This window comes from Onychomys torridus, chromosome 5 (assembly GCF_903995425.1).
Source record: "Onychomys torridus chromosome 5, mOncTor1.1, whole genome shotgun sequence".
In the NCBI taxonomy this organism is placed as follows: Eukaryota; Metazoa; Chordata; class Mammalia; order Rodentia; family Cricetidae; genus Onychomys; species Onychomys torridus.
In genome coordinates this window covers 47,363,069-47,387,520 of record NC_050447.1, presented here as the reverse complement: position 1 = coordinate 47,387,520, position 24,452 = coordinate 47,363,069, and the positions used below count along the sequence as shown (strand labels likewise).

Sequence of the window (24,452 nt, the reverse complement as noted above, 5' to 3'; positions counted from 1 at the left end):
ACCCACTGTTCACCTGATGTTCTGTGTGTTACAGGCAGCCCTGTTTCTGTAAGCTGAAGCTAAACCAAGAAAAGCCTTTAACACAGTGTTACAGACTTAACAATGCAGGAATGGGATTCCCTAGTTGTAAAAAGCTGGAATGTTGCAGATCAGAGTCAAACTATGTTTGCCTTTCAAAAGTCTAACCTTAAGCATGTTCAGTGTAACACTTAGGTTTGACCTAGTAATCTTGTGACTGTCAAAACCTTTAAAATGTATTCAGAAGTATCATTACATTTTCATTTATTTCTTTTGTGCATGTGCCATGGCACATATGTGGAGGTCAGGGGACAACTTATGGGAGATGATTCTCTTTTTACTGAGTGTCCTGGACTCAGGCTGTCACGCTTAGTGCCCATGAGCTGACTTGCTGGTCCTAAAATGTTTCATAACACATCACTAGCTCCCATCAGTCAAAAAGGTAAGAATAGCACCAGCACCTTAATAACCTTTATCAGGTTTCCTGCATTATTGTAACCCGCCTATATGGTCCCTATATGCCTATATGCCAACATGTTTGGCAAATGCTTTACAACTTAGCTCTATAATTAATAAAGTAAAACAGAAATACTTTCATGATGGGGATGTCTTTTGGGGCAACCTGAAGCCATGTTCCTTGGGCATGGTCACTTGCATTTGGCTCGAGCATAAATGGTCTTTAGTTCTCAGGCTTTGAGGTGACAGCTGTATTCTGTTGACATTTCCACCTGGGCCAATGTTGAGCCTGAGGCCATGGAATCCAGTCAATCCAGGGAGGCCAATCTGGGAAGGTCTAGAGATGCAGTCAGGGACAGCAAGGGACATGTATGTCCAACCGAGAGCTGCAGCACTGTGCCTGCTGATGTGTGACATGCCCACAGATGCACATGTACGAATGTAGATGCATACAGATACACTCACAGACCCCCCCCTCCCCAATAAGCATACATACACACACACAGAGTCACACAAGCACACACACTGACACATACAGTGTGTCACAGACCTTCTCACAGCCATGTAGATGTGCTGAGATACAGACAACCACACACATACTCATCCTGCACCTCTCTGTACTCACCCACACACTGTTCCCAATGGGGAACATATGCTGTGGACATTTCAGGGCTGACCCTAAGCCTTGCCAGGACTCTAACTTGAAGAAAAGCACACAGTGAAGTCCACTCAAAGGTGTACAATGAACAATCATGTTTAATGTTTACAGAACAAACTTGTTCCTTACTGTTCAGTTCATTATGAAGTGGAATCTCATTTAAAACTTCTAAGGCAACCCTGGCCTTAAGCAGCAGCATCTCTGAGGAGCTGGCTCTGCCTTGTGCATGTCACAAGGTCTCCAGTCTGAGCTTTCAGCTGCAGTAGCAGCCACAGCACAGACCTTAGCCCTCTCTGCAGAGGACAGAAGAGAAGACCGTCAGCTCTACAAGCTCTGCCCTGGGCAGCCTGTGGGTGATGCAGCAGAGCTTCCTGAAGGCACAGGCTTGGGGGGCAGCAAGGGCTTCTGGAGGAACCCAGGGATATCCCCAGGCATGTGTACCCATACTACCACCTTCTCCAAGCAGTGAGTCAGCCAGCACAGTGACAGCTGCCATAAGGGGACACAGCACAGCTGTGGCTTCCCTGAAAAGGCTCCTGTGGTGAGTAAGCCTGGCCCATCAGAACACAGCTCCCGTTCTGAGCAGGGGCCCAGGCTTTCGGAGGATGTTGCTAGAGCTTGCTGTTATTCTGGAACTGGGCCACCAGGCTGAGAACCTGCTCAGAGGCTTTGATGTTCTTGGAGCCCAGGTAGTTGATGCTGTTGAGGCCTGTCTCCTCCAGGTAGTAGCGGTAGTTGACCATGAGGCCACAGGAGCTGGTGAGACCTTTCAGGCTGCTATCAGCCATCCAGTTGATACGCCACATCACAGCCCCATTTTGCAGATGGAAGTTGGCCACAGGGTTGAGGGCATAACCTCGGTGCTTCTCACCATACAGGTACCAGGCGCAGAGCCTCATCAACGGCCCCTGCAGCGCCTGCACCAGCTTCTCCGATTTCACCCACTCACCACTGCTCAGGAAGCCCTTGAGGCTTTCATGAACCGGGTCGCCTGTGACCTCTGAGATTTCTTTGCACTCTGAGTCTGTGAATAGCTCGTTCCTCCCATTCTCCTTCCCCTGCACATTCAGGAGGCCCAGAAGCCACTTGGTGAATCCAGGTATAGGCGATAGACTTGAGAAGGTCCCCAGGTGAGGAAACTCCTTCTGCACAGCAAGTAGGGAGAGGAGGGAAGGCAGAGAGCACATGGTCAGCAGGGTGGTACACACACACAGGAACGTTCCCAACACACAGCCCGTGTGTGCTGCTGCAGGCAGCAGAGCCAGCTGACGGCATCACTATACTGTACTTTCTTACAAGCCTTGTCCATGAGGACCCTGGTGAGTGTCAAGGCCTGGAGGCATCTTGCATTCTCAAGATCAGCCTATAACCATGATATTTCCAACCACACCATTGTCACAGCAGTGAAACAGAGGTCAGGAGTGGGCAGCTTGCTTACAACCAGAGAGCCGGCCCTTAGGATGGGGTGTAGTCCTTACCTTCTCTGCACCACACCTCTCCTATAAGTGTCCTAGAGCCAGGTCCTCCTGATTCTTGCTTGAAATAAAGATGTCGTGTTGTGTGACTGTCCAGCTCTAACTCAGTGGTGGCAGAGGGGTCAGCAGGGCCAGGCAAAGATGTATTACCACAGGGCATAGCTTAATCACCTCCATACAAATTACACATAGATCTTACGGATGGTCTTCAAACATGAGCACTCTGGGGCTATAAACACAGTAAGCCCACTATGGGAAAATCCCACTGCTCTGGGAACACAGCTCTCTTGAGTCCAGCATGCCATGGTACCTTTGGTTTTTCTCTGCAGCTCTTGCACAGCTGAAGCTATTTTACATCTTGTATGTGAGTTTACATTGTGCACTTGTCCTAGTTATCATTTAGAAAAACAGACCAGTACTGAAAGATCAGCCAGAGGGTTCCTACTTTCTCCTCACCAGCACTGGGGCTCTCGAGTGTGCTGCCTCCAGAACCCGGGTGAGCCTTTGGTGTAGAATGGTGCCAGGCTTCTGCCAGCATTCCGGAGAGGACACTTAGGAGGACTTTCTGGCTCACAAATGAGTATCACAAGTGGCCACAGGTGGCTCCTGGTCAAGCTCTTGGGTGGCTCACCCAATCCTGTTCTCTCCCTGTCTTTCTTGTCCTCTGTCTCCTCTCCCTGCGGCACTGGTTACAGAGAACAGGGAGAGCAGACGTGCTGTCCCTATCTCTGGGGGATGGAGGTAGAATGATGACAAAGCAGATTCCCAGCACTCAATTCTCCAATCTGATTCCTGCCAGGCATGTTGGCGCTACTAAGGAGCTGAGACAGGAGGGTTGTGAGTTCAAGACCAGCCTGAAAAAATTTGAGGTACTTTGTCTCAAAATAAAACGTTAAATGGCGGGATGGGGAACAGGGGACTGTGGTTGCAGGTCAGTGATAGGTTGCTTGCCTTACATGATCAAACAAAATTCCTAGTGTCAGCCAGTGCAAAACGAGCATGGAATCAGTTTGACTGCACTTGGCTGGGTGAGGTCACCACTGTGAGTTTGCCACTGTGTTCTGTGCCTGAGCAGATAAAGGTAGGGAGCAGGAAGCAGCTGGTGCAGTGGGCTGTCAGCAGCCCAGTTACTCTCCTCATCTGGCCACCCGGCTCCCCATGGAGCAGCGGGAAAAGCTGAGCCCAGGGTAAACTCAGCATTTTTGTCTCAGGACAGTAATGTGTCCCTCCCAGGCAGCAAGGAAACCGAATCAGACCAACACCGGCTAATGTATTTCTCTTCATGCCGCCTGGCCTAACTGGGGAACTTCCCTCACAAGGCCCTGAGTGAGGGCTGCAGGGAGGGAGTGTCTGGCATGGCATGGTGGGGAGGGTTGTCAAGTGTATTCTATGGACCGGAGCAGCAGTGAGTGGTAGGTGGCCATGCTAACATGTGTGCCCAGATGTGTGCCCCGACGAGTGCAGAGCAACTAACAGGCCAGGTCTCTCCAGACAGCTCATGTTAGGTGACACGTGCTGTATGGCCAGTGAGATGCTAGGCTTCAGATACCTGCTCTTTGGGCTCCAGGCCTAGCCCAGCGGCCCTGGTGCTGTTCTGCCTCCTCCCCTCTTCTCCAACCCTTCCTGTCTGGGTCCTTGTCCCCAGGGAAGTGGCAGAGTTCACCTGCCTCAGGACAGGGACTTATGGAGCAGGGGCCTTACTTCACCAGGCTTACCTGCAGCTCCTTGACCACTCGCTTTATGAGGAAGGTCCCGAGCTCCACCCCCTGCAGGCCCTGCTGGGTCAGGCTGATGGAGTAGAAGATAGCAGCCAAGATCCTGTTTCTTTCCTCAGTTTCAGAGGGAGGGCACTCCTTCACGATGCTCTGGGAAACACCGACAGCAGGCCTCAGCAGGGCTCCATGACTGCACACCCTGTCACCCTGTCACTATTCACAGGACAGTCCCCATTCTCCACTCCCAGTTTCTGGAGGCTCAGGTTCAGGAGTGTTTTGAAAACACTGGAGGAGACAATTTCACACTGTCCTGCCACCACTTGGAGACCCCCTGCCAGCTCACTGAAGAGCAGTCTTTGGTCTTTCCAGGCCCCTCTGGAATAAGCAGCTTCACACACTGAGCCTGTGGAGAGGGCAATGGGCTACCTGTGGGGATCCTTTCAACACTCTGTCCTGTTCAATCTCTGTTCCTCTGCTCAGCTTGCACTTCCGTTCCTCAGAGGGCCCCAGGCAGCCCAGTGTAAGGCTTCCTTCTCAAAATGTACCCGTTAGAGGATTTTCTATGCATTTCTTTAGCCTCATGCCAGCATCCTTATTTTTCTTAAAAAAAACACGTTCACATAGACGCCTCCACAAAGCAAGTTAAGAAATGGCTTCTGCTGTGACGTCTCTTAGCTGACTTCACTGGCTCTCATTTTTTACTGAATGTGTGGGTTTTTCTGGTTTGCTTTTGTCTTGTGCATGGTTTCTCTGCGTAGCTCTCACTGTCCTGGAACTCACTCTATAGACCAGGCTATCTTCAAATTCAGAGATCGGCTTACCTTTACCCTCCACCCATGCTGAGATTAAAGGTGTGTGCCACTACTGACAGCTTCATTTTTAATTTTTCTTTTTTTTTTTTTTTCCGAGATAGGATTTCTCTGTGTAGCCCTGGATGTCCTGGAACTCACTCTGTAAACCAGGCCGGCCTTGAACTCACAGAGATCGGCCTGCCTCTGCCTCCCAAGTGCTGGGATTAAAGGTGTGTGCCACCACTGCCCAGCTCACTACAGGGTTTTTAAAGCTGATACTCTGAAGGTCACTTTGTGGCAGGTGATACTCTTGGTGCTGAAGCAGACACAGCTTGTCTTGGATGAACAAACAGGTCTGCAGCACGAGTGCCCACCAGCACGTGATCCCTTGGAGCAGGGCGGCTCAGCCCAAAGCCCTCACCAGCCCGTGATCCCTGGAGCAGGGCAGCTCAGCCCAAAGCCCTCATCAGCACGTGATCCCTGGAGCACCTTTCTCCTAGACTCCAGATCTGAGGCCCCTTCAGCCTCAGTACTGTCTAAAAAGAGGCCTACAGTAATCAGGTTTTCTGTGGACTGACATGCACAGAGCACACATTCAAGAGGTGTTATGAAGTCACAAATGAGGCCATACCACATACACTCTTCTAGAGTTTGGAATCCAGTCCTCGGGAAGTCAAGGTTGGCCTTTCATGCAAAACATGAACCCTCAGCAACATTTCAATAGACACAGGGTACAGGTCAAAGGTTCCTGAAGCCACCCTCTGAAGGACATTTACACTTGACTGCTGCCTTCCAGTTATACACAGGAGCTGCACATATGAGCATCTGGGCTTTCAGGCTGGACAAGAGCTGAGTTTTCAGATAAGAAGGAATACATTCTCAACTTTAACACACATGCCGAGCTGCCCCCAGAGAAGCACCAGCAACTGGTCCCCATGACAGCTCGAAGGCGTGGGAACTCTGAGGGACTTTGTCTCTGCTCATCAAGAACACGTGTCCATTTGCCTGATGCTCATCCTCTGAGTCCCCAGCTGGAAAGCCGAGGCCAGGGAGCCCATCTCACGATGCGTCATCAATCATTCACCTCTGTAATGTCTGTCCAGACCTGAGTCAGCCCCACATCTTCTAGAACTGAGCAAACCTGCTCTCCCAAGGATCTCCCTTCCTTCAGGGTCTGGAGGTCCAGTTGTGTGGTCATTCACCTACTGTCCCAAGTGTCACATGCTTGTCCATACCTTCCTGCTAGAAGCCTGCAGAGGACCATCTTTCACAGGAAGGGGCAAGTCAAGTCCTCACAACTTCACCTCCCCAGTGGCTCCTGGTTTGCAGCAGCACACAGAACCAAAGTCCATCTCTTGTCTGTCAAGCTGCCTCTCAAGTGTCTTAGCATATCTACCCTGTACTACTATTCCATCACACAGGGTCCTGTTAACAAACTTCAGATCTTCCCAACTCAAAACCACAGTCAGGTGAGAACTTGTCCTTGGCCTGGCCCAAAACTATAAATCAGGAAATTTACCTACTTAGTCACACTATCTGAGTTTAAGGCAGATAAAAAATACTTGGAAACTGGGCATGGTCACATAGTATTCAGGAGGCAGATCTCTGAGTTTGAAATTAGCCTGGTCTGCATAGCAGAGTTCCAGGCCAGCCAGGGCTACATAGTGGACCTATTTGAAAAACAACACAAAAAGACACTGGGGTCAGATGAGAAGGATCAGTGGTATGGGCACTGGCTGCCAAGCTTTAGGACCTAAATTTAGTCACCGGGACCTATGAAGTAGAAGAGCTCCACCATAAGCCTCGGGGTGGTGGTGCATGCCTTTAATTCCAGCACTCGGGAGGCAGAGCCAGGCCGATCTCTGTGAGTTCGAGGCCAGCCTGGTCTATAGAGCGAGATCCAAGACTACACAGAGAAACCCTGTCTTGAAAAACCAGAAAAAAAAAAAGATTCCAACACACACACACACACACACACACACACACACGCACACGTGTGTGCGCACATACAGTGACAGGCCCGTTTTGTCTTGAAAGGACCACCCCTAAGTACCTGGATGTTGTTGGGAATGTCGCTGGTCAGAGCCACATGCAGGACAATCAGGGGTTCCCCAGGGGTGGAGCAGTGGGAGAAGAAGTAGCATCTCCGGTAGGGCCCCACACGCCGCTTCATGTCCATCCAGTTTTTCACAGGGTGCACAGCCTCACACCTGACCAAGTAACACAAAGATCAGACAGGTGTGAGAACTACAAACCGACAAGTGCCGAGTTCTAGTCCTGCTAGCCACTTCTGCTCTGCACCTTCATGCTAGTCCGTCTGATCTGAGACAGGGTCTTGCTTTATAGTCCTAGCTAGTCTGATATTATAACCCAGGCTGACCTTGAACTTTTGATGATCCTCCTGCTCCAGCCTTCCAAGTACTGGGATAACAGGACGTGCTACCCCGTTCAACACTTGTTTTCAGAGTACTTTGTGGGGGGCTCAGCTGCATTTATGCAGCAGTTTCATGCAAACCTACTGGAATTTCTTGTGGCCGAACACTTTCTATCTTTGCTTTGGGTCCCTACAGTTTGGAAGCAGATGTCCATGCTGCAAACACTGGTAGCTACACCTGTCTCCAGCCTCATCCCACATGTTCCTGCTTCCAGCATGGGGAATAGTAGACATTACCAAGATTTACATCCTGGGATGCTTTCCAGCCCTCGATTATATGGGCCAGCATGGAGTGTGGGCAGGACAGCAGGCCATGTACTGCACTATGCCCTGAGCATGGGATTATGCTGACAGTATATTTTAACAACTGGATGAAATAGCACCATTCTGACTCTCAGGACAACAATTTTTCAGCTAGTCCCTACAGTTTTGGTGATTGGGCCATTTGCTTTAAATAAGCCTGGGTAACAGACTGGTTAGGGTCTTTATGGGGTGCACCCCAATCTCTACCCTTTCTGTGGTAATAGCCCAGCACCCACACATACAATGTGTCCATGCATCAGGTGAAATAAAACCCATGCAGGCCATGGCTGCCATACTCACTCACTGATCTTCTGAAGCACCTCACAGGATGAGTGCCAGGTGACCCGCTCCAGGCTCAGTAAGCCAGAGGAGTACCACTCGGACAGCATGCTTTTTAGTACTCCATTCATTTCCTGGGCAAGAGAGAGGAAGGCAGCCTCAGAGGAGCAGGTGTCCACACAGGGGCCTATCCACCCACTCCAAGACACACTTCCACAGCCTGCTGTCTCGGAGTCCATACCCATGCTTTCAGCTGGGCTCATGGCCGTAGAATCAAGTTTGTACTGCACATGGCAGGGACCGTGTGCCTAACTTCTGGCCAATGAGCTGTAAACAGAGGAGTCTTATAATGGTTTTGGGAGCCTTAAATGACATCAGGAAATGGCTTTTGCTGACTTTTTTCTTTTGTCTTTTCCATGGTGAGATGGTAGTTGCTAGGATAATTTTGGAGCAGCCACATTTGGCCAGGAGGTAACTATGATGGTTTTTCAGAGCAGAACAGTATGCCTCCAATCCAGAACACCAAAGAGCAGGTTCAGCCTGGGACTTCTTCACTCCAGACTTTGACCCAAATGATCAACTTCTCTGCTATACAGACCTCTGTGACTCTGGGTCTATTACTCACAGATGGATTCCACACTGATAGAATGGTAAACATCCCAGGGCATCTAGGTGCACTGAGGTGACTTTCCACATACCCTGTAAGGTTCACTATGTGTGTGATCTGTACCTATGGAGATAAATTTTTATCACAGCTATAAAAACTTTACAATGCATCTTAATTCTCAATAAAAGATGAAAGGTCTCCAATTTGGGTGACCTGGGCATAAGCTTCAGGTAAGGGGTAGGTGGTGGTTCTAAAGAAGTCTTTACATAAATATGACTTTGCCATTCGTGTGGTTAAGTACCAGGGCACAGAGGAAGAGGCAGTTTTGTTGTGTGTGGCTTTACAGGGTGGGGAGAACGAGCCCAGGACCAAGGTGTGAAAAGGGTGTTTTGAATGGCAGGGCTGCACACAGCTTCAGGCTCACAGGAGAGCGAGAGCCCTGGAAACGACTGCTGGCAGGGTGCACGAGAACTCAATGGACCTGTTCTGGAAAAGTGGCTGGCTGGAAGCTAGGCAGGCCCTTTACCTTAAGCTCCCAATCTCATCATCTGCATTCGCTGAAGGCTCGGCAGAGCAGAGCAAAGTCTACCTCAGTCAAAGCATTCACCTACACACTAACTCAAGGAGAAAGAGAAAGTGTTGACAGTGGTGACTGGGGAGCTGCAAGCTGGCAACACAGGACAGCTTTTTATGAAAACTTATGCTCTGGCTGACAACAGATCAATGGATACTCAAAAGTATGAGGATGAAGCTCGACACATGGCCTGTGTGCCTGCAATCACAACACTCCTGAGGAGAGATGGGAGGTACAGTCAAGAGGATACTTGGAAGCCATAGACCTGTAGCACTCGTAGCAGTGAACAAGAGACCTATCTCAAACGAGCTAGCGGACAAAGGCCAATACCCATGGCTGCCCTCTGATGGTAAGTGCATTTGTGCTCACAACACATACAGAATGATTTAAAAATAATAAAAAAAAAAGCTAGGTAGAGTGGTGGTCCACAGTAGCACTCGGGGGTAGAGGCAAGTTGACCTCTATGATTTGGAGGCCAGCCTGGTCTACACAGTGAGACCCTGTCTCCAAAACAAACAAAGAAGCTTCTGTATACTCCGCACTGACTATGATTCTTCTTCATGGTCCTCTCCATTTTTAAAGAGTAAGCTAGGTATCATTAACTCTATCTCTAGGAAAACAGTCTCTAGAGCTTGTGGATCTGCTTCTGTGCCCTCACTGTGAGGCTAGAACAGGCTGGCGTGCAGATGTGATGGGCACATTTTGACACGGCAGGAAAAGGCCAGGAACCCTGGCTCCATTGATGACGCCTCTCCTCTGGAAGCCTCATCTATTTTGGGCTGCTGACAGCTGTGACATGTGATGCTGGACACAAGAGCAAGGAATATAGGCTAAAGGTGAGAAGTCTCACTGTCTGGTTCTATAACAACTGTTCTGGTGGGAAGTGACCATAGCGGGCCAGGTCACCAGGTCACACACAACAGTCTCCTGTGCTTTCGGCTCATTAGCACAGCAGTTATGAGCCACAGCAAAAGCTGAGGCACCTGAGTGCCCCAAGAACCCCAGCAGGCTGCCAGCCGTCCCCATGCCTGCTTGGGGCACTTAGCCCCAGTGCTGTGGAGGCTGCGATTTTCTCAGCGGAAAGCTCTCTAGTCTCTCTTCAGAGATGCTTGGCTTTCTAGAGTGACCTCTTTGGGGTATGTGAGGAAAAGTTGCTTTGCCTTGTGCAGAACCCAGAGCTACCGTCAGGGAAAAAGGGTGGGGCCAGAAAGAGTATCATTCCAGTTCAAGGGCCAAAGGGGTGGGGTGGAGCACTTGATATTCTGTGATCTCTGTTTGTATCAAAAACTACGCTTTGGTCTAACACAGAAAAGCACAGAATTAACACAGAACTTAGTAGAACCCAGAATTTGCTAGAGCACTTAGGAGGTACTCCACAGCCCAGCAGGCAGAGGCTGTCCAGCAGCGCCAAGCATGGTGGCTGTGTGGAGGAAGGCAGGTGGTCTCCTTCTGCTTCTCACGCTGGCAAGGGTCACTATCTCCTCCTTACTGCCTGTCCAAAATCCTTTAGGGGCTGTAGGTGCTAATTTTGGTCTGGTGCTTCCCAACTGCTAAATAGTACTGACTATCCTTCCCCAACCTGGGGACAGTTCCCCTTCACTGCATTTTTACCTATAAGAAATGTAATTGATAACCACATGGGCTGCTGCAACTGTGTGGAGAAACCAAAAGCCTGCCAACTCCACCCAGTGGGGACTTCCCTGGCACCCTCCCATACACCCACAGATACAGTCTGAGGCAGGGGCCACCACACAGGGCTAGACCAGATACTAGCCATTGTCCTCTGGTGAGGACTCAACTCCTGTTAGGGAGCCCTGCCTGGCTGACATTTAGTATTACCTCTCAAGCTGCTCCCAGGTCACCTGAGGGCAATTTAGAGACAAAACTGAACACTGAAGGCCAAGCCCAACTGGCTCAGATCTGAAATGGTGCCTCTTTAAGCCCAAGCCCTCGGTGCCCATCTCCAGGAAGACCATCAAGCCAAGCACAGCAAAGAGCCTTTGGACCCAGCAGCTTTTTTTTTTTTTTTTAAACAACACTGTTTAACTTGTAACCAAAGGGAACTTTTCCTGGCATGGTAACACTGCTTTCAGGATTTTGTATTAATCCCCACACTGAATAATCCATTCATGTTCTCTTTTCTATGGGCTAACATTCCGTTTTTTTTTGTTTGTTTGTTTGTTTTTTTTTAAGGAAGAGGCTTATGTAGCCCAGCTTGGCTTCTTACTATGTAGCTGACCTCAAGCTCCTCGAGATGAGCATCAGCTAAGAACTCACCTCAGTGGATAGCCTAAGAATTCCATGGGAGTTAAGGAACTTAACTACAATCATCTAGACCACACCTCCCATAGCAAGACAGGTAACAAGAACAGGCTCATCTCCTCACTCAGAGCTGCTTCTGCTCTGCCCCAGGAAACACACAGAATCTGCACTGGGGGCTGCCATCTGCCACTTATTCTAACGTGACAGCACCAGCCAGGGTTCAACACACAGAGACCTGAACCCACATGATGGGAGACCTTGGGTGCAAGTTCAGAGTAACTTTCTCTCTATAACCAACTGTCCAGAAAATACAAAGGTCACAGGCGCCAGGCAAGCAGCAAGCCTGTCAATCAGTAGCTCTAAGATTGGGGACACTCAGGGGAGCACATTCTTGTCCTAGTTAGCTTCAGTTGTCAACCTGACACACTTTGGAAGAGGGAAAGTCCACTGAGGGACTGCCTCACGGGAGACTGCCCGTGGGAGGCATTTTTCTGGATTGATAATTGACATGGGAGCACCCGGCCTACTGTGGGGGGTGCTACCCTCTGGGCAGGTTGGGTCCGGGCAGTACAACAAAGGTGGCTGAGCAAGCCAGTAAGCAGCATCCCTCCATGGTCTCTGCTTCAGTTATCCGTTCCAGGTTCCTGCCTTGGCATCCCTCCATGATGGACTGTAACCTGTAAGCCAAATTTTCAAGTTGCTTTGGTCAGAATGTTGACACAGAAGAAAGCAAACTAGGACACTTCCTAAGAAAACACTGCATTTAAGAAAGCTCTGGCCAGGCGGTGGTGGCACACACCTTTAATCCCAGCACTTGGGAGGCAGAGGCAGGTGGATCTGAGTTCAAGGCCAGCCTGATCTACAGACTGAATTACAGGACAGTCAGGGTCACACAGAGAGACCCTGTCTCAAAAAACAAACAAACCAAAAAGGCCCAAAGGGTCTGCAGTCAGTTATAAAGCCTTGTGAGCCAAACTGGTGGTTTTGTCTTCACCCCAGTGGCCTGGTGAATTCAGGTACCTGCACACCAAGTTCACAGACACCTAGCAGTGGAACCCTCTAGGTGTGGTGATAATGGCGAGGCTGTGCCTGTACAGTGCAGAGGAGACTTGGAGAATCTGAACCTTGCACTCAGGTTTGCTGGGATCCTAAAACTGCTCTAAACAGTCTTTAAAGTGGGACTGTGCAGGGCTGAGGAGATAACTCAGTCAATTAAGAGCTTTCCCGAGTTTGATCCCTAACACTAGTGTTTTAAAACTGGGGTGGGGCTGGAGAGATGGCTCAAAGGTTAAGAGCACTAACTGACCTTGCAGAGGATCTGAGTTTGGTTCCTAGCATCTACATGTCATCTCACAACTGGCTGTAACTTCAGTTCCAGGGGATCTGATGCCTTCTTCTGGCCTCTGTAGACACTGTATGTACATGGCACACATACATACATACAAGCAAAACACTGGTACACATAAAATAAAAAACCAGTACAGTGGTGCACTTTGTTAGCTGGCACTGGGAAGGTTGGAAAGGAATATTTCTGGGACTTACTAAGCAGTCCGCCTAATCTAATTGGTGAGTCCCAAATCTCAGTGAGAGACCCTGTCTCAAAAACTAGGGTGGACAGCTTCTGAGGATGACACTCAAGGCTGACCTCTGGCTCATGCATGTACATACATACTCACACTCCCAAGTTCTTCTGGTGATAGGTGACAATACCAAATCCTGACTGACAAATGCTAGGGAGAGGAACAAAATCTCTAGTCTCAAAACAACTTAACTGATAAAATGTTACAGAACCGTGTGAAGGATAAAGAAATCGATCAACTTAACTATGTACAGTTAAACAGAGAAAATAGCCTAGGATCTAGGTGGAGAAACACACAGGGCCTCCAAAGTGTACACCATGTGAAAGGGAAAAGGTCAGGCTGTGGCTATTCCTTCTTTGTTGACAAATACCTCTAAGCCTCATTCATGACTCCTGGGCGGCAGGAGGCACTGTCTTTCTCCCTTACAGGGAGGGCAGCCACGGCTAAACAGCAAGGGGACTTGTATGTAAGATGTCCAAGCGTGGCTTGCTTCTGATTGCCAGATACAAGCTCCTCCCTAAAGTCAGTCTCAATGTTACAGGTGTCAGTGGCCATGATGAGCTACCGAGAGCTCTGGCTGGTAAAGGAACTCCCAGAATCAGAGAATTTGGAATTGGATGGGGCATTAGAAGCTATCTGAGGGCTGCGTTGTTTTTGCCTTGTGTCTGGGTGTCTTTCGGGCCCTTCCTGACTTCCTTTTCTAGTTCTGAACCCTGGGGTCAAGCATGAAGCAGTTTGACCTCAAAAACAAACAGTGGGTTAACATCTGCCTCCCTGGAGCCTATCTCCAGGACTCAGCCATCATTTCACTATGCAGAAGGTTTAAGACAAGGTTCCAGTTTTCAAAGAATTGACCATATAGTTGTGGGGACATTCTGAATGCCACAGAGCATGGAATACAAAAGTTCACCCACTCTGACTGTGACAGAGCCTGGAACAGGGTATCACAGAAACCAAGACAGATTCTGCAATACCCACTGAACATCTGGGGCTTTCAGTCTGGGATGAAAGCTTACAGCCCTGGGTAACACTTAGCCTCGGAAATGAACCAGCTATCTTGAAAAATCTGGTCATATGCATTGGTATCACACATATTAATCCCTGAACTATACCCAAGATTAAGCAACCAAAATGAGAAGAAATTCCAGGGTCAACCCTCACAGAGCATGGTGCTGGGCAGTGCAAAGGAGCCTATCCTGGGGGACATGTATCAGAAATGTATGTCTTTGCTCTGAGGTCTGGGGCAACTCAACACCTCGGCATGGATGCCCTTCACTGTAAAGGAGATAGATACATGTCACCCAAAACGAGGGACTGGAAGTAAAAACTGTCCTGCTTGTCTTAGAGTTGTTCTCAAGTGAGTCAGGACAGAATCACTCCACTGTTTGACTTTGAAAAAGTAGATGAAGCTTTGAATGCTAAGAACTTCTGAAATGTTGGTATCGCTGTGCACGAACTCAAGGGTCAGGCCAGTGTTGAGCTCTATCGATTAGTGGTATATAGGGCTGGGAGCAACCCTAGACAATCTTTTGGGTCACAGCTATGTAAACCTCCGTTATTTGTAAGCTAGGTGATTTCGTTGGGTAAGCAGCTGACTAGTTCAAGTACTAAATCACTGCGTCTAGGGCTGAGAGCATGGAGTCAAATCTCCTATCCAGAGTCGCACCGCAGAAAGAAGGCTGGAGGCTTCGGAGACTCAGACGGTGGAGACCTTCACTTCTGGCCATCTTTGTGCATGTCATATAACCTGTTAGGGCCATGTTGCGCTCGAGGTAGGCACTCAAACTTTGCCGTGCTCCATTCTTGCTCAGGCACAGAGCAGCTAAAACCAGAGCTATTATGGAGTAAGAGCAATGGGTACCGCACCTGACCGTCGCCCCAAGTTTAGTGCTACATACTACTACGCAGTAAGCACTGTGTACCTGCGGCCGGCAAGGTGGAGCTGGAGGGCTTCAGGGGCTTGGATAAGGACCTGGGAAGCGGGGGAAAGGAAGGGGCAGGGCCCCGGGGTGGTGGCGGGGGGTCCCGGAGTCGCGGGGGCCCGGGCGGGGCCTTACCCGGACGTGCGGCCCCTCCACCAGCTTGAGGGCCTGCGCCTCCAGCAGATCGGCCCGCAGCTGCACCAGGAAGCGCACGCCGCCGTCCAGCTTGCTGATGTGGTGGAAGAGGCCGCGGTAGCGCGGCACCAGCGCATAGCGTAGCCGGTCCTCGGCCTGCAGCAGCACTGCCGCCTCGCGCGACTGCTGGCGCAGCTGCAGCACTCCGGCGCTGTGCTCGGCCACCTGGCCGTGGTCCACGCCGAAGCCCTGCGCTAGGCGGCCGAGCAGCTCGGCGCGCTGGGCCGTCTCGGCCAAGCCGCCGTAGAAGCTCACAAAGTCGGCGCACTGCCCCTCGGCGGGCGCCGGCGTCTTCTCGCGCAGCTCGTAGGCCGGCGTGGGTGGCACGGCTCGCCGCAGCAGCTCGTCCATGGCGCCGGCCGTGATCCCGCTGCACAGCCGAGGTACCCCAGGCCCCGGCGGCCGCGGCGGGTACCGGGGTGGCAGCAAGCGCCGAGCCCTCAGGGTTGGCCCAAGGCCTCTCATGATAGCCTACAACAGCTGCTAACGGGACACACCGCAGGACCCTGCCTCACTTCCTGTTCCGGCTTCCCGTGCCTCGCCGGTCTTATTGGTCAAGGCGGGACGACGGACGGGGCATCGGCCAATCGGGAGGCGGAGCTGTAGGGAGGGGCGAAAGAGTTCCCTCAGGCTGGAGGCCAAGTGCCGTTAAAGGTCCTGGGGGAGTACTCTCCGGGCACCTGACTCGCCTCCTTGGCCTGCACCCTGACACTTGTCCTGAGAGTCACCCTCTCAGTCCTTTGCCCCTTTCCCTACCGACTACGTACGCGCGTGCTCTCTTGCTCTGAGTGCTTGCCATTTCAGCTGCTCCAGGGACCGCGCTGTGCACGCAGGTTCCTAGGCTATAGTTCGGATCCAGCGTGAGCAAGGAGGAATTTGAGTTTGCATGCTGAACGAAGATTCCTAAGGCTGGGGATAGCTCAGTTGGTAAAGCATTGGAGGACTTGAGTTCATGTCTAGAATCGATGGGAAAACGTTTGTAACCCCAGCGTTGGGGAGATGAATACAAGAGGATCCCTGGGGCTGGCTGGCTGACCTGCCAGTCCAGCTTACATGGTAAATCCAGGTCTGCTAGAGACCCTATCTCCAAAGCCAAACCAAACCAAACCAATCAAACAAACAAAAAAACAAAACAAAACGAGGCAGCTAGCGCTCAACACCCAAGGCGTCCTCTGGCTTCCACAACACGTGTGCATTTGTGCACCCCCACTCGTGTGTACACAAAAATGTACATGCACGCACGAAGTCTAGTTCTTTGGCAAGACATTTTGTTTGACCCTGCCTAGGCATTCTCCTGCTCTTGTCAAGAGTCCCCAGAAAGACCTGCCAGAGACCCCCATGCCTCCTACTGCACCCTGGAGAGCTGGCCACGCTGTAAATGGAGATCCTGGGAATCTTCTCTACCAGCCTCCTTGCTGGGCCTCATTCATTCTTTTTTTTTTTTTTTTTTTTTTTGGTGGAGCTGAGGGCCTTGCACTTGCTAGGCAAGCACTCTACCACTGAGCTAAATCCCCAAACCCTCATTCATTCATTTTTATTCGTTCATTCATTTAACAGACTGGTTCTCATCTGCCTGGTGTGGTCTAGGTCCCACACTAGGTTTGCATTTAAAATGGTCCTGCCCTTGTTCTTATTCAGTTTACAGTCTGAGGAAGAGACATGTTAAAATAACTACAAAAAAGAATAAGAACGCTGGGGTAGGCTCTGTATGGATTCAGTTTGATGTGACCACAGTCATCGTGAATCCAGACTATCATGACTGTCCTAGAGAAACCATAGTCCATTTTCAGTGTATAGTTTCACCTCACACTATAGGTAGGCCAAATCCTGAGAATGAATGATGCATGGGGCCTTACAACCAGATTCAGGCTCCAACCTGGTATTTTGATAAGAACTTAAGATGAACCACATTCATCCCAGCCAGGGTGAAGCCACTTCATCTTAACCCATATACATGACTCTCTGATCCGTATGGTGGGATCAGTTGGTTTTGCTCTCTCTCAAGACTAATACATTTTTAAATAAGTCTGCCAGTAAACTGTGCTCTCCAGTTCTTCATCTGCCTGCATCTTCCTTCAGTCTTGCAGCACCTCAGGCTGGCCTGTGCACACTAGGACCTGCTGTTTTGGAAGATTTTGTCATCATGGATAGGACAGCCTGGAAAGGCTTATCAGAGGAGATGACATTTAAGTCAGGGGCAGACACTGGTTATGGAATAGGAACAAAGAGAGCTGTCCAATCTATTCTTCTAGCTCAAACACATGACACATGACTGCTGCCCTGAGCTCCACTGCAGTATCTAAATGCCACTGATTTCTAGTTCTTTCTGCTCCCCTGCTCCTGTGGCTCCTGTCCTGTCTTACCACTGCCCTTCTTTGCACCCAGGCTTGCTCCCTGGAGCCCACCATCTGCTCCACCTGCTGAGTGTTTTTCCCCCTTGTCCATTTATTAACACTTGCTGTTGTTCACTTGCTCAACAACCAGGCACTGTAGTCTAACAGACAGAGCTGGCTTCAATGCTCCCCCTGTAACCTGCCCATCTTCTGTCTCTCTTTGCATCATGGCGCCTCCTAAGCATAGAAAATTTGACTATCATGTGGGAGCCCTTTTTCAGGTTCCTAGTGGCTTTACCCAGCAGGTCCGCATAGAGAAGATGATTGGACCATGGGCCTGCATGCAGGTGTCTAAGATGGTCTGCACTTGGCTGTGCTGCGGGGCGGGGCGGGGCGGGGCGGGGGGGGGGGTGGTCTTTTGCTCCACCCCTTGGCATTTCTATAACTACCTTAGGGCAGAGACAGTCAGGGTCCATTATAATAGGTTCTAAGCCCTCTTGAGGTTGTCCTGTATTTTCTATCTCCATACTCTTAAATCCTATCTAACATTTCCTTCTGCTCTCATTCAAGAAAACTCTGGGGAACTGTGGGAATGGTGGGTAGCTGCCCCGCACTGTCAGTTTTGAAAAAGACTTTAAAACAGGGATATTGGTGAAATTATTAAGGCCACTCCACGTAGTTAAAAGGGAGGTTTATTTTGTGGGGTAACTTCCAAATGAAGGGATAGATAGGTTGCAGGGGCTGGGAAAGGTATGGCGCAGTCCAGCGGTGTTCTCTGGAGAACTCTGCTCGGTCTACCTCCAGCGTCCAGGGTCCCAGAACCAAGAGAAGCCTCTCCTCTCGATCCTGGGTCTTCAGCTTCCTCCCTCAGCCCCGCCTTGTAGGCGTGACCATTACCAAAGCCTCAATGGGGGTTGGAACTTCCAGGCCAAGGCTGGAATGGCTACCCACTACACAGGGAGGGGAATGAATCTCGGATAGGAGGATGGGGTGGACAAGTGAGCTCTAAAGATGAGTCTTAGACCCAAGGAGGTGAATACAGAAGGATCTCTGGGTCTCACCGGGACAGGACCCCTAAAAGATCTGTGGGTGCTAGAGGGTGGGCCCTTCTTTTCTTTAGACACAATAGTTGTAACTTATGCCTCCTTGAGCAGAGCTGAAGAGGCAGATGTACAAAGCAGTCAAGCACTTTCTGTACTTACAATCACAAACCACTCCATCACTTTAGCATGCGCTAGATGCATGCCTTCTACAGCTCTTGCACATTTAAGGTCACAATAACTGTTATCCAGTGACAACTGTTATTCCCATGTGATGAAGGTGGAACTGAAGCCCAGAGAGACACAGGGAAGGACTTTCATGAATCCCTAGGCTGCTCTGAGCCTGGGGTGGGTATGTTAGGAGGACTTGAACACAGGCCTGCCTCCCTCCAGCCTGTGCTTCTTCCACCCAGGGCTTTCTGAGCTTTCCGTGCTGAAAAAAGCACTTGTTTGTATTGTGAGGCTTGGGGTTGTTTTTGTGCTGTGGTGCTGAGGGAAACACCAAGAGCTGGGATGTAACACACACCATATCCACCGTCAGGACAGTTCATACTTCAATTCCCGTCTCTGTTACATCAGCCAGCGGATAAAGTGGAAGGGTCAGCTGACTCACCAAGGAAATGTGTGAGGGAAAGGCAAAGCCTACATTTGACCCTTGTCCTGTGACTCCAAAGATCTTTCTTTATTCTACTCTTTGAAGTGAGGCTTCTAGAGTTTTCTTCCTAGAGGCCACAGGCAAATATTTTCCTTATTCCCCAGCTGGGTACCAATGATGATGCATTCAGGAAGATGCTGGGAGAGGATATTTGACAGACTGATGGAGCTAGCCAGACCTAGTGGTGCAAGCCTATGATCCAAGCTATTTGAGTGGCTGAGGCAAGAGGATCATCGGTTCAAATCCAGCTTGGGCTACAGAATGAGGTCAAGACCAGTCTGGGCAATTTAGTAAGACCCTGCCTCCAGATAATAAACCAAAAGAAGGTGGGGGATGTAGCTTGGTGGTAAAGCACCTGCCCAGAGTGTGTGAAGCTCTGGGGGTTCAATCTCCAGTACAGGGACAAAGCAAAATGGTAACAGTACAGTAATGAAAACTGTGAACAAACAGCTGTAAGGCATAATTGAAGGCCCAGAACGAGGCCCAGCAGTGTGGGGTATTTAGTGTGTAATGGCTATGTTATGAGAAAAACCTTAAACAAGCCAGCTGGCTTTGCTGAAGTGACCCCGGAGGCCAGAAGAAGGTAGTGCTAGAGTTACAGGTGATTGTACTCAGGGTTTTCTACAAAAGCAGCTAGTGCTCTTTTTTAGTTATTTATTTTTGTGTTTATTTGTTTGTTTGGTTTGTTTTTACATCCCGACTGCAGTTTCCCCTCCCTCCTCTTCTCCCAGTCCCTCCCCGCCCACGCCTCTGTTTCAGAAATTTAATGTATGTCACTGGTCCATTGGTTAATTGAAAAGAGGCGGAGTTTCCATTCAGCTGGGCAGAATGGATCAGCAAGCAAGCCTTGGAGGGCCCAGGAGAGGAGAGAGTGGCCCCAAGGGTCGAGGCGGGCCTGAAGGTTGCTGGGCCGCTTTTGAGCCAGGAATGGACCAGCCGAGGGATGCTCTTGCCGTAACTTGGAACCCTCTCAGGTTTTCCTCTCCTTTAATATTTGTGCACAGGATTTGTTTATTAATAAATGATAAAAGAATCATTTTCACCCCTCTGTTTCTCTTCAGAAAAGGGTGGGCCTCCTATGGTTATCAACCAGCCATGGTATTTCTAGTTGCTGCAGTGAGACTAGGTACCTCTGTTAAGGCTGGATGAGGCAACCCAGTAGGAGGAATAGGTCCCCAAAGCAACAGGATCAGAGACAGCCCTTGCTCCCACTGTTAGGAGTCCCATATGAAGACCAATATACACAACTGTAACATGTATGCAGAGGACCTAGGTCAGTCCTGTGCAGGCTCCCTAGCAACTGCACTGAGCCATCTCTCCAGACTCCTGCCTTGTGCATCTTAATAACGGCAGAATCAACTGTTTCTGACAGAAGAGGAACTAAGCGGATGTATGTCATAAGACTTTTCTCACCAGTAACGATTTCTTCCATTCATAGAACACAGAACATCAAGGACTTACAGAGGCAGCAATCAGTGAGTCAGAAAAGTAGCCACTCCTCAACCTCTCAGCCTCCCCTTCCAACCTCCCCCACTACCTCCCCCACCTCTCATATGTAGACTTTGAACCAGGAACCCTGAGGCAAGATGGTCTCTGCTCAGGTTCATGGTTACAGAAGCCTTGCACATTACTGGGGGGAAATAACTGTGTCTCCTGGGAGAAAGGACACAGTTGAGTGCCAAACTCGGATTGTACACACTAAAATTCAGATGCTTGAAGCTTTCAGTGGTTTAAAATGAAATAAAAACAGAACATTGTCTCCAAGTGAGAAACACACAATCCTGCAGGCCACGCTGGAGGTGGCTGATACATGCTGCCACCAGGGCCAGACTGATCTGGGTGGCTTCTGTTGCCACAGGGGCCATGGTGACGTCCAGGCCCAAGCTGCGGCAGAGGGCCATGTCTGGGTCTGGGGTCCGTGCTGAGGTCCATGGCTGGTGTTAACAGGGGTCATAGGAACCACACATGGGGAAATCCGAGGGCTGCTCTCAGCCAGCCTTGCCCTTCACTGGCCCTGAAATAGATGGCCCTGCCCCTGGCTGGATACTACAGCAGGAGAGTTGGCCCAGTCTCTCAGGGGAGAGCTGCCCTTCCCCCCCCAACCGCAGCAGCCTTTGGCCTCCGCCACCACCACACACACCACACTTGGAAAAGATGGCTCCACCCCTCACCACAGGTGTGCAACTCACCTGGCCAGCACGCTAGAGCCAGGCAGTCCTGAGGTCCTGAGAGCAGGAGAACCAATCCCACCCCCTTCATCTGCCATGTGGTGGCTTTCGTGAGAACGATGCCCTCCCCCACTCACCCATTGTCACCAGCAGCAGTGAGAGAGCTGGCCCCTGATCAGCTGCAGCACACAGGAGAGTGAACCCTGCACCCTCCCTGGTCAGCACACTAGAGCTAACTCTGTCCTCAGGTGAGCCAACCCTGGGGGCATGAGAGCAGGAAAGTTGACACCCCTGCCCCCTCTTCACATCATATTCCCCCCTACAGCAATTAGGAGAGATGGTCCTGCACCTTGCCTGGGCAAAACAGGCAGACTTGGCCCTGGTGGTATGGGAGTGTGTGAGATAGATCTGAGGACCTAAAAACAGGAGAACTGGCCTTGCCTCTTGCTGCAGGCTGCATTGGGCAAGCTAGATGAGGCTGGGTAGTGACATTGAGGGAAAGCTGGCAGGCTGACCAACCCAGCTACAAAGGCCCAGAACCAGAAGAGAGCCCACCCTAACACCCACCGCATCACATAAAGGGAACATATAAAGGGGCTGAACCCACAGATCCGAAACTGCAGGATCTCTATGACACACGGGCAACAGCAGGGTATCCAAGAGGAGTTCCAGTGAGAGCCCATTATCTATAGTGTAGCAGAGACCAGAGGCCTCAAACCAGACCAATAAGTCATAGCAATGAACATGTGCAAGTAAAGACGAATGGACTAAAGTGTAAACTGTGAGACTCTATGGGCCGCACTACAGCTTCCAGGACCAGATTCTTCTCCTTTTTTGTTTGTTTAATTTGGTTTTGTTTTTTGGGGTGGGGAGGTTGCATGGGCAGAGGGCAGAAGTGAGGGGATAGGGAGGTAAGTGGGATCGGGATGCATGATGTGAGATCCACAGAGAATCAATAAAAATTAGGGTTGGAGATTTAGCTCAGTGGTAGAGCGCTTGCCTGGCAAGCACAAGGCCCTGGGTTCGATCCTCAGCTAAAAAAAACAAAACAAAACAAAAAACAAAAAACAAACAAACAAAAAAAAAACAAAAACAAAAACCAAAAACAAGGGGCTGGAGAGATGGCTCAGCAGTTAAGAGCACTGGCTGTTCTTCCAGAGGTACTGAGTTCAATTCCCAGCAACCACATGGTGGCTCACAACCATCCATAATGAGATCTGGTGTCCTCTTCTGGCCTGCAAGCATGCATGTAGGCAGAACACTGTATACATAATAAATAAATAAATCTAAAAAAATAAAAAATAAAAAAAACCCCAAAAAAACAAAAAACAAAAGCAAAACAATGTAACAAGCCAGTTAGTGGTGGTGCATGCCTTTAATCCCAGCACTTAGGAGGCAGAAGCAGGCGGATCTCTGTGGTCCACAGAGGGAGTTCAAGCACAGTCAGTGCTACACAGAGAAACCCTGTCTCCATCAAAAATTCACTAGGTATATACTACAGCATGTTTAAACAAAACTTTATTGTTAAAACGCAATTTTCAGCACCCATGACATAGCTAGAACTGATTTCCCTAGTACATGGACAGTGATAAGGCCCAAGGGAAAAAGACTCCAGGCAATAGGAAATGGGGAAAGGAGGTGGCCAGATCGTCCTCAGAAGAAGTAGGAGTGCTGCTTACAAATGTGAGAACCCGGGCTGGCAAGAGGGCTCAGCAGGGAAAGGCACTTGCCACCAAGCCTGACAACCAGAGCTTGAACCCCTGGTCCTGAGTGGAAGGAGAAACTCCTGCAAGCTGTCCTCTGACCTCCATATGTGTGTCATGGTTCACACATACATGTGCATTCAACATCTGCACAGGCAGACACACAGAAAGTGATAAAATTTAAAAAATACTAAAACTGCTTAACTTGACCCCTAAGAAGAAAATGCAAATGAAAACTCGGGTGGGCTGTCCATTTTATGTATTTGATTGTAATGATTAAGAAGCCAGGCTGGGGCTGTAGCTCAGTGGGTAGTGTGTCCATCCGGCATGGGAGAGGGGTTTGACTCCTACACTATGGAAATAAAGCAAAATGAAAAAGTGGGCAATTGTTTGCACTTAAGAGATGGGGGGTAGGGCTGTGAACAAACTCCTTCCACCCTGTTGGTAGGATCTAAAATGGTACAACCCCGTGGAGGTTATATATATATATATATTTTACAATATCTGTCAAAATTGCTAATTAACACAGCTAATGTTTTAATAAACAAATATCTGATCTGCTGCACGGGCTCATGATGCCTTGGAGGAGACCTAAGACACCTCATGATATAAGTGGCCCAGACAGGCACAGGTGTGGAGCTGAGCAGGGATACCCATTTCCAGTTTAAACAACCCTCTTCCAGGGTCTTCCTTGATGAACAGGAAACAGGAAAATTAAGATGAAGGAACTTGGTTGGAACAGCCACTTGTTCAGAGCATGGCACAAGCAGGCACGCTAGCACTCTGTAGCAAGGACTGGGTGTGCACAGTGCCTGCTGCAAGTGGCCTCAGTGACCTTGACTAGGTCTGGTCACCTTCTTTATATATATATTTGAGACCAGGTTTTCCTGTGTAGCCTTGGCTGTCCTGGAACTAGATCTGTAGACCAGTCAGGAGATATATATATATATCCTGAACCCAGAGATCTACCTGCCTCTGCCTCCTGAGAGCTGGGTGTGTGCTACCATGCTTGGCCCTGGTCATCTTTTTCAGGAGAAGAGAATGGTGTGAACTTCTCTTTCACAGGCTATAGAGAAGAAGAAACTGTTCCTGTTGAGAGCATAACTGTTCCTGTTCCTGAGGAGATGGTGTAGTGGATAAGGCTCTTAGTGTGTGGGCCTGAGGACCACAGTTCTGACCCCCATGGCTCACACAAATGCTGGGTGGGTATGATCAGCCCTTGCAATTCCAGCACTTATAATGCAGAGATGAGACCCCCAGAGCAAGTAGGCTAGCTAAGCAGCT

The 24,452-nt window shown here is 49.8% G+C and overlaps 1 protein-coding gene across 2 annotated transcripts; it reads right to left on the bottom strand.

The window, feature by feature from the left end:
- Window positions 1–1,212: 1,212 nt before the first annotated feature.
- On the bottom strand, window positions 1,213–15,784 carry Mlycd (malonyl-CoA decarboxylase). 2 transcript variants are annotated; one of them, XM_036188283.1, is made up of 5 exons: window positions 15,210–15,784; window positions 8,151–8,263; window positions 7,167–7,323; window positions 4,323–4,472; window positions 1,213–2,277 (listed from the first exon to the last, which is right to left on the bottom strand). In XM_036188283.1, the coding sequence occupies exons 1-5, from the start codon at window positions 15,732–15,734 to the stop codon at window positions 1,744–1,746; spliced, it is 1,479 nt and encodes a 492-aa protein (XP_036044176.1). In that variant the 5' UTR covers window positions 15,735–15,784; the 3' UTR covers window positions 1,213–1,743. The 2 variants fall into 2 exon arrangements, with proteins under 2 accessions (XP_036044176.1, XP_036044177.1); XM_036188284.1 differs by lacking the exon at window positions 4,323–4,472.
- Between the last annotated feature and the right edge of the window lie 8,668 nt (window positions 15,785–24,452).

What these genes read in the sequence shown, in the direction of transcription:
- Mlycd (XM_036188283.1), bottom strand. Translation starts at nt 15,734, where the DNA reads ATGAGAGGCCTTGGGCCAACCCTGAGGGCTCGGCGCTTGCTGCCACCC. An exon ending in TGGAGGGGCCGCACGTCCGG is followed by an intron (nt 8,264 to 15,209) that starts GTAAGGCCCCGC and finishes TCTCTTGCCCAG; the next exon opens with GAAATGAATGGAGTACTAAA. An exon ending in GTGCTTCAGAAGATCAGTGA is followed by an intron (nt 7,324 to 8,150) that starts GTGAGTATGGCA and finishes TTACTTGGTCAG; the next exon opens with GTGTGAGGCTGTGCACCCTG.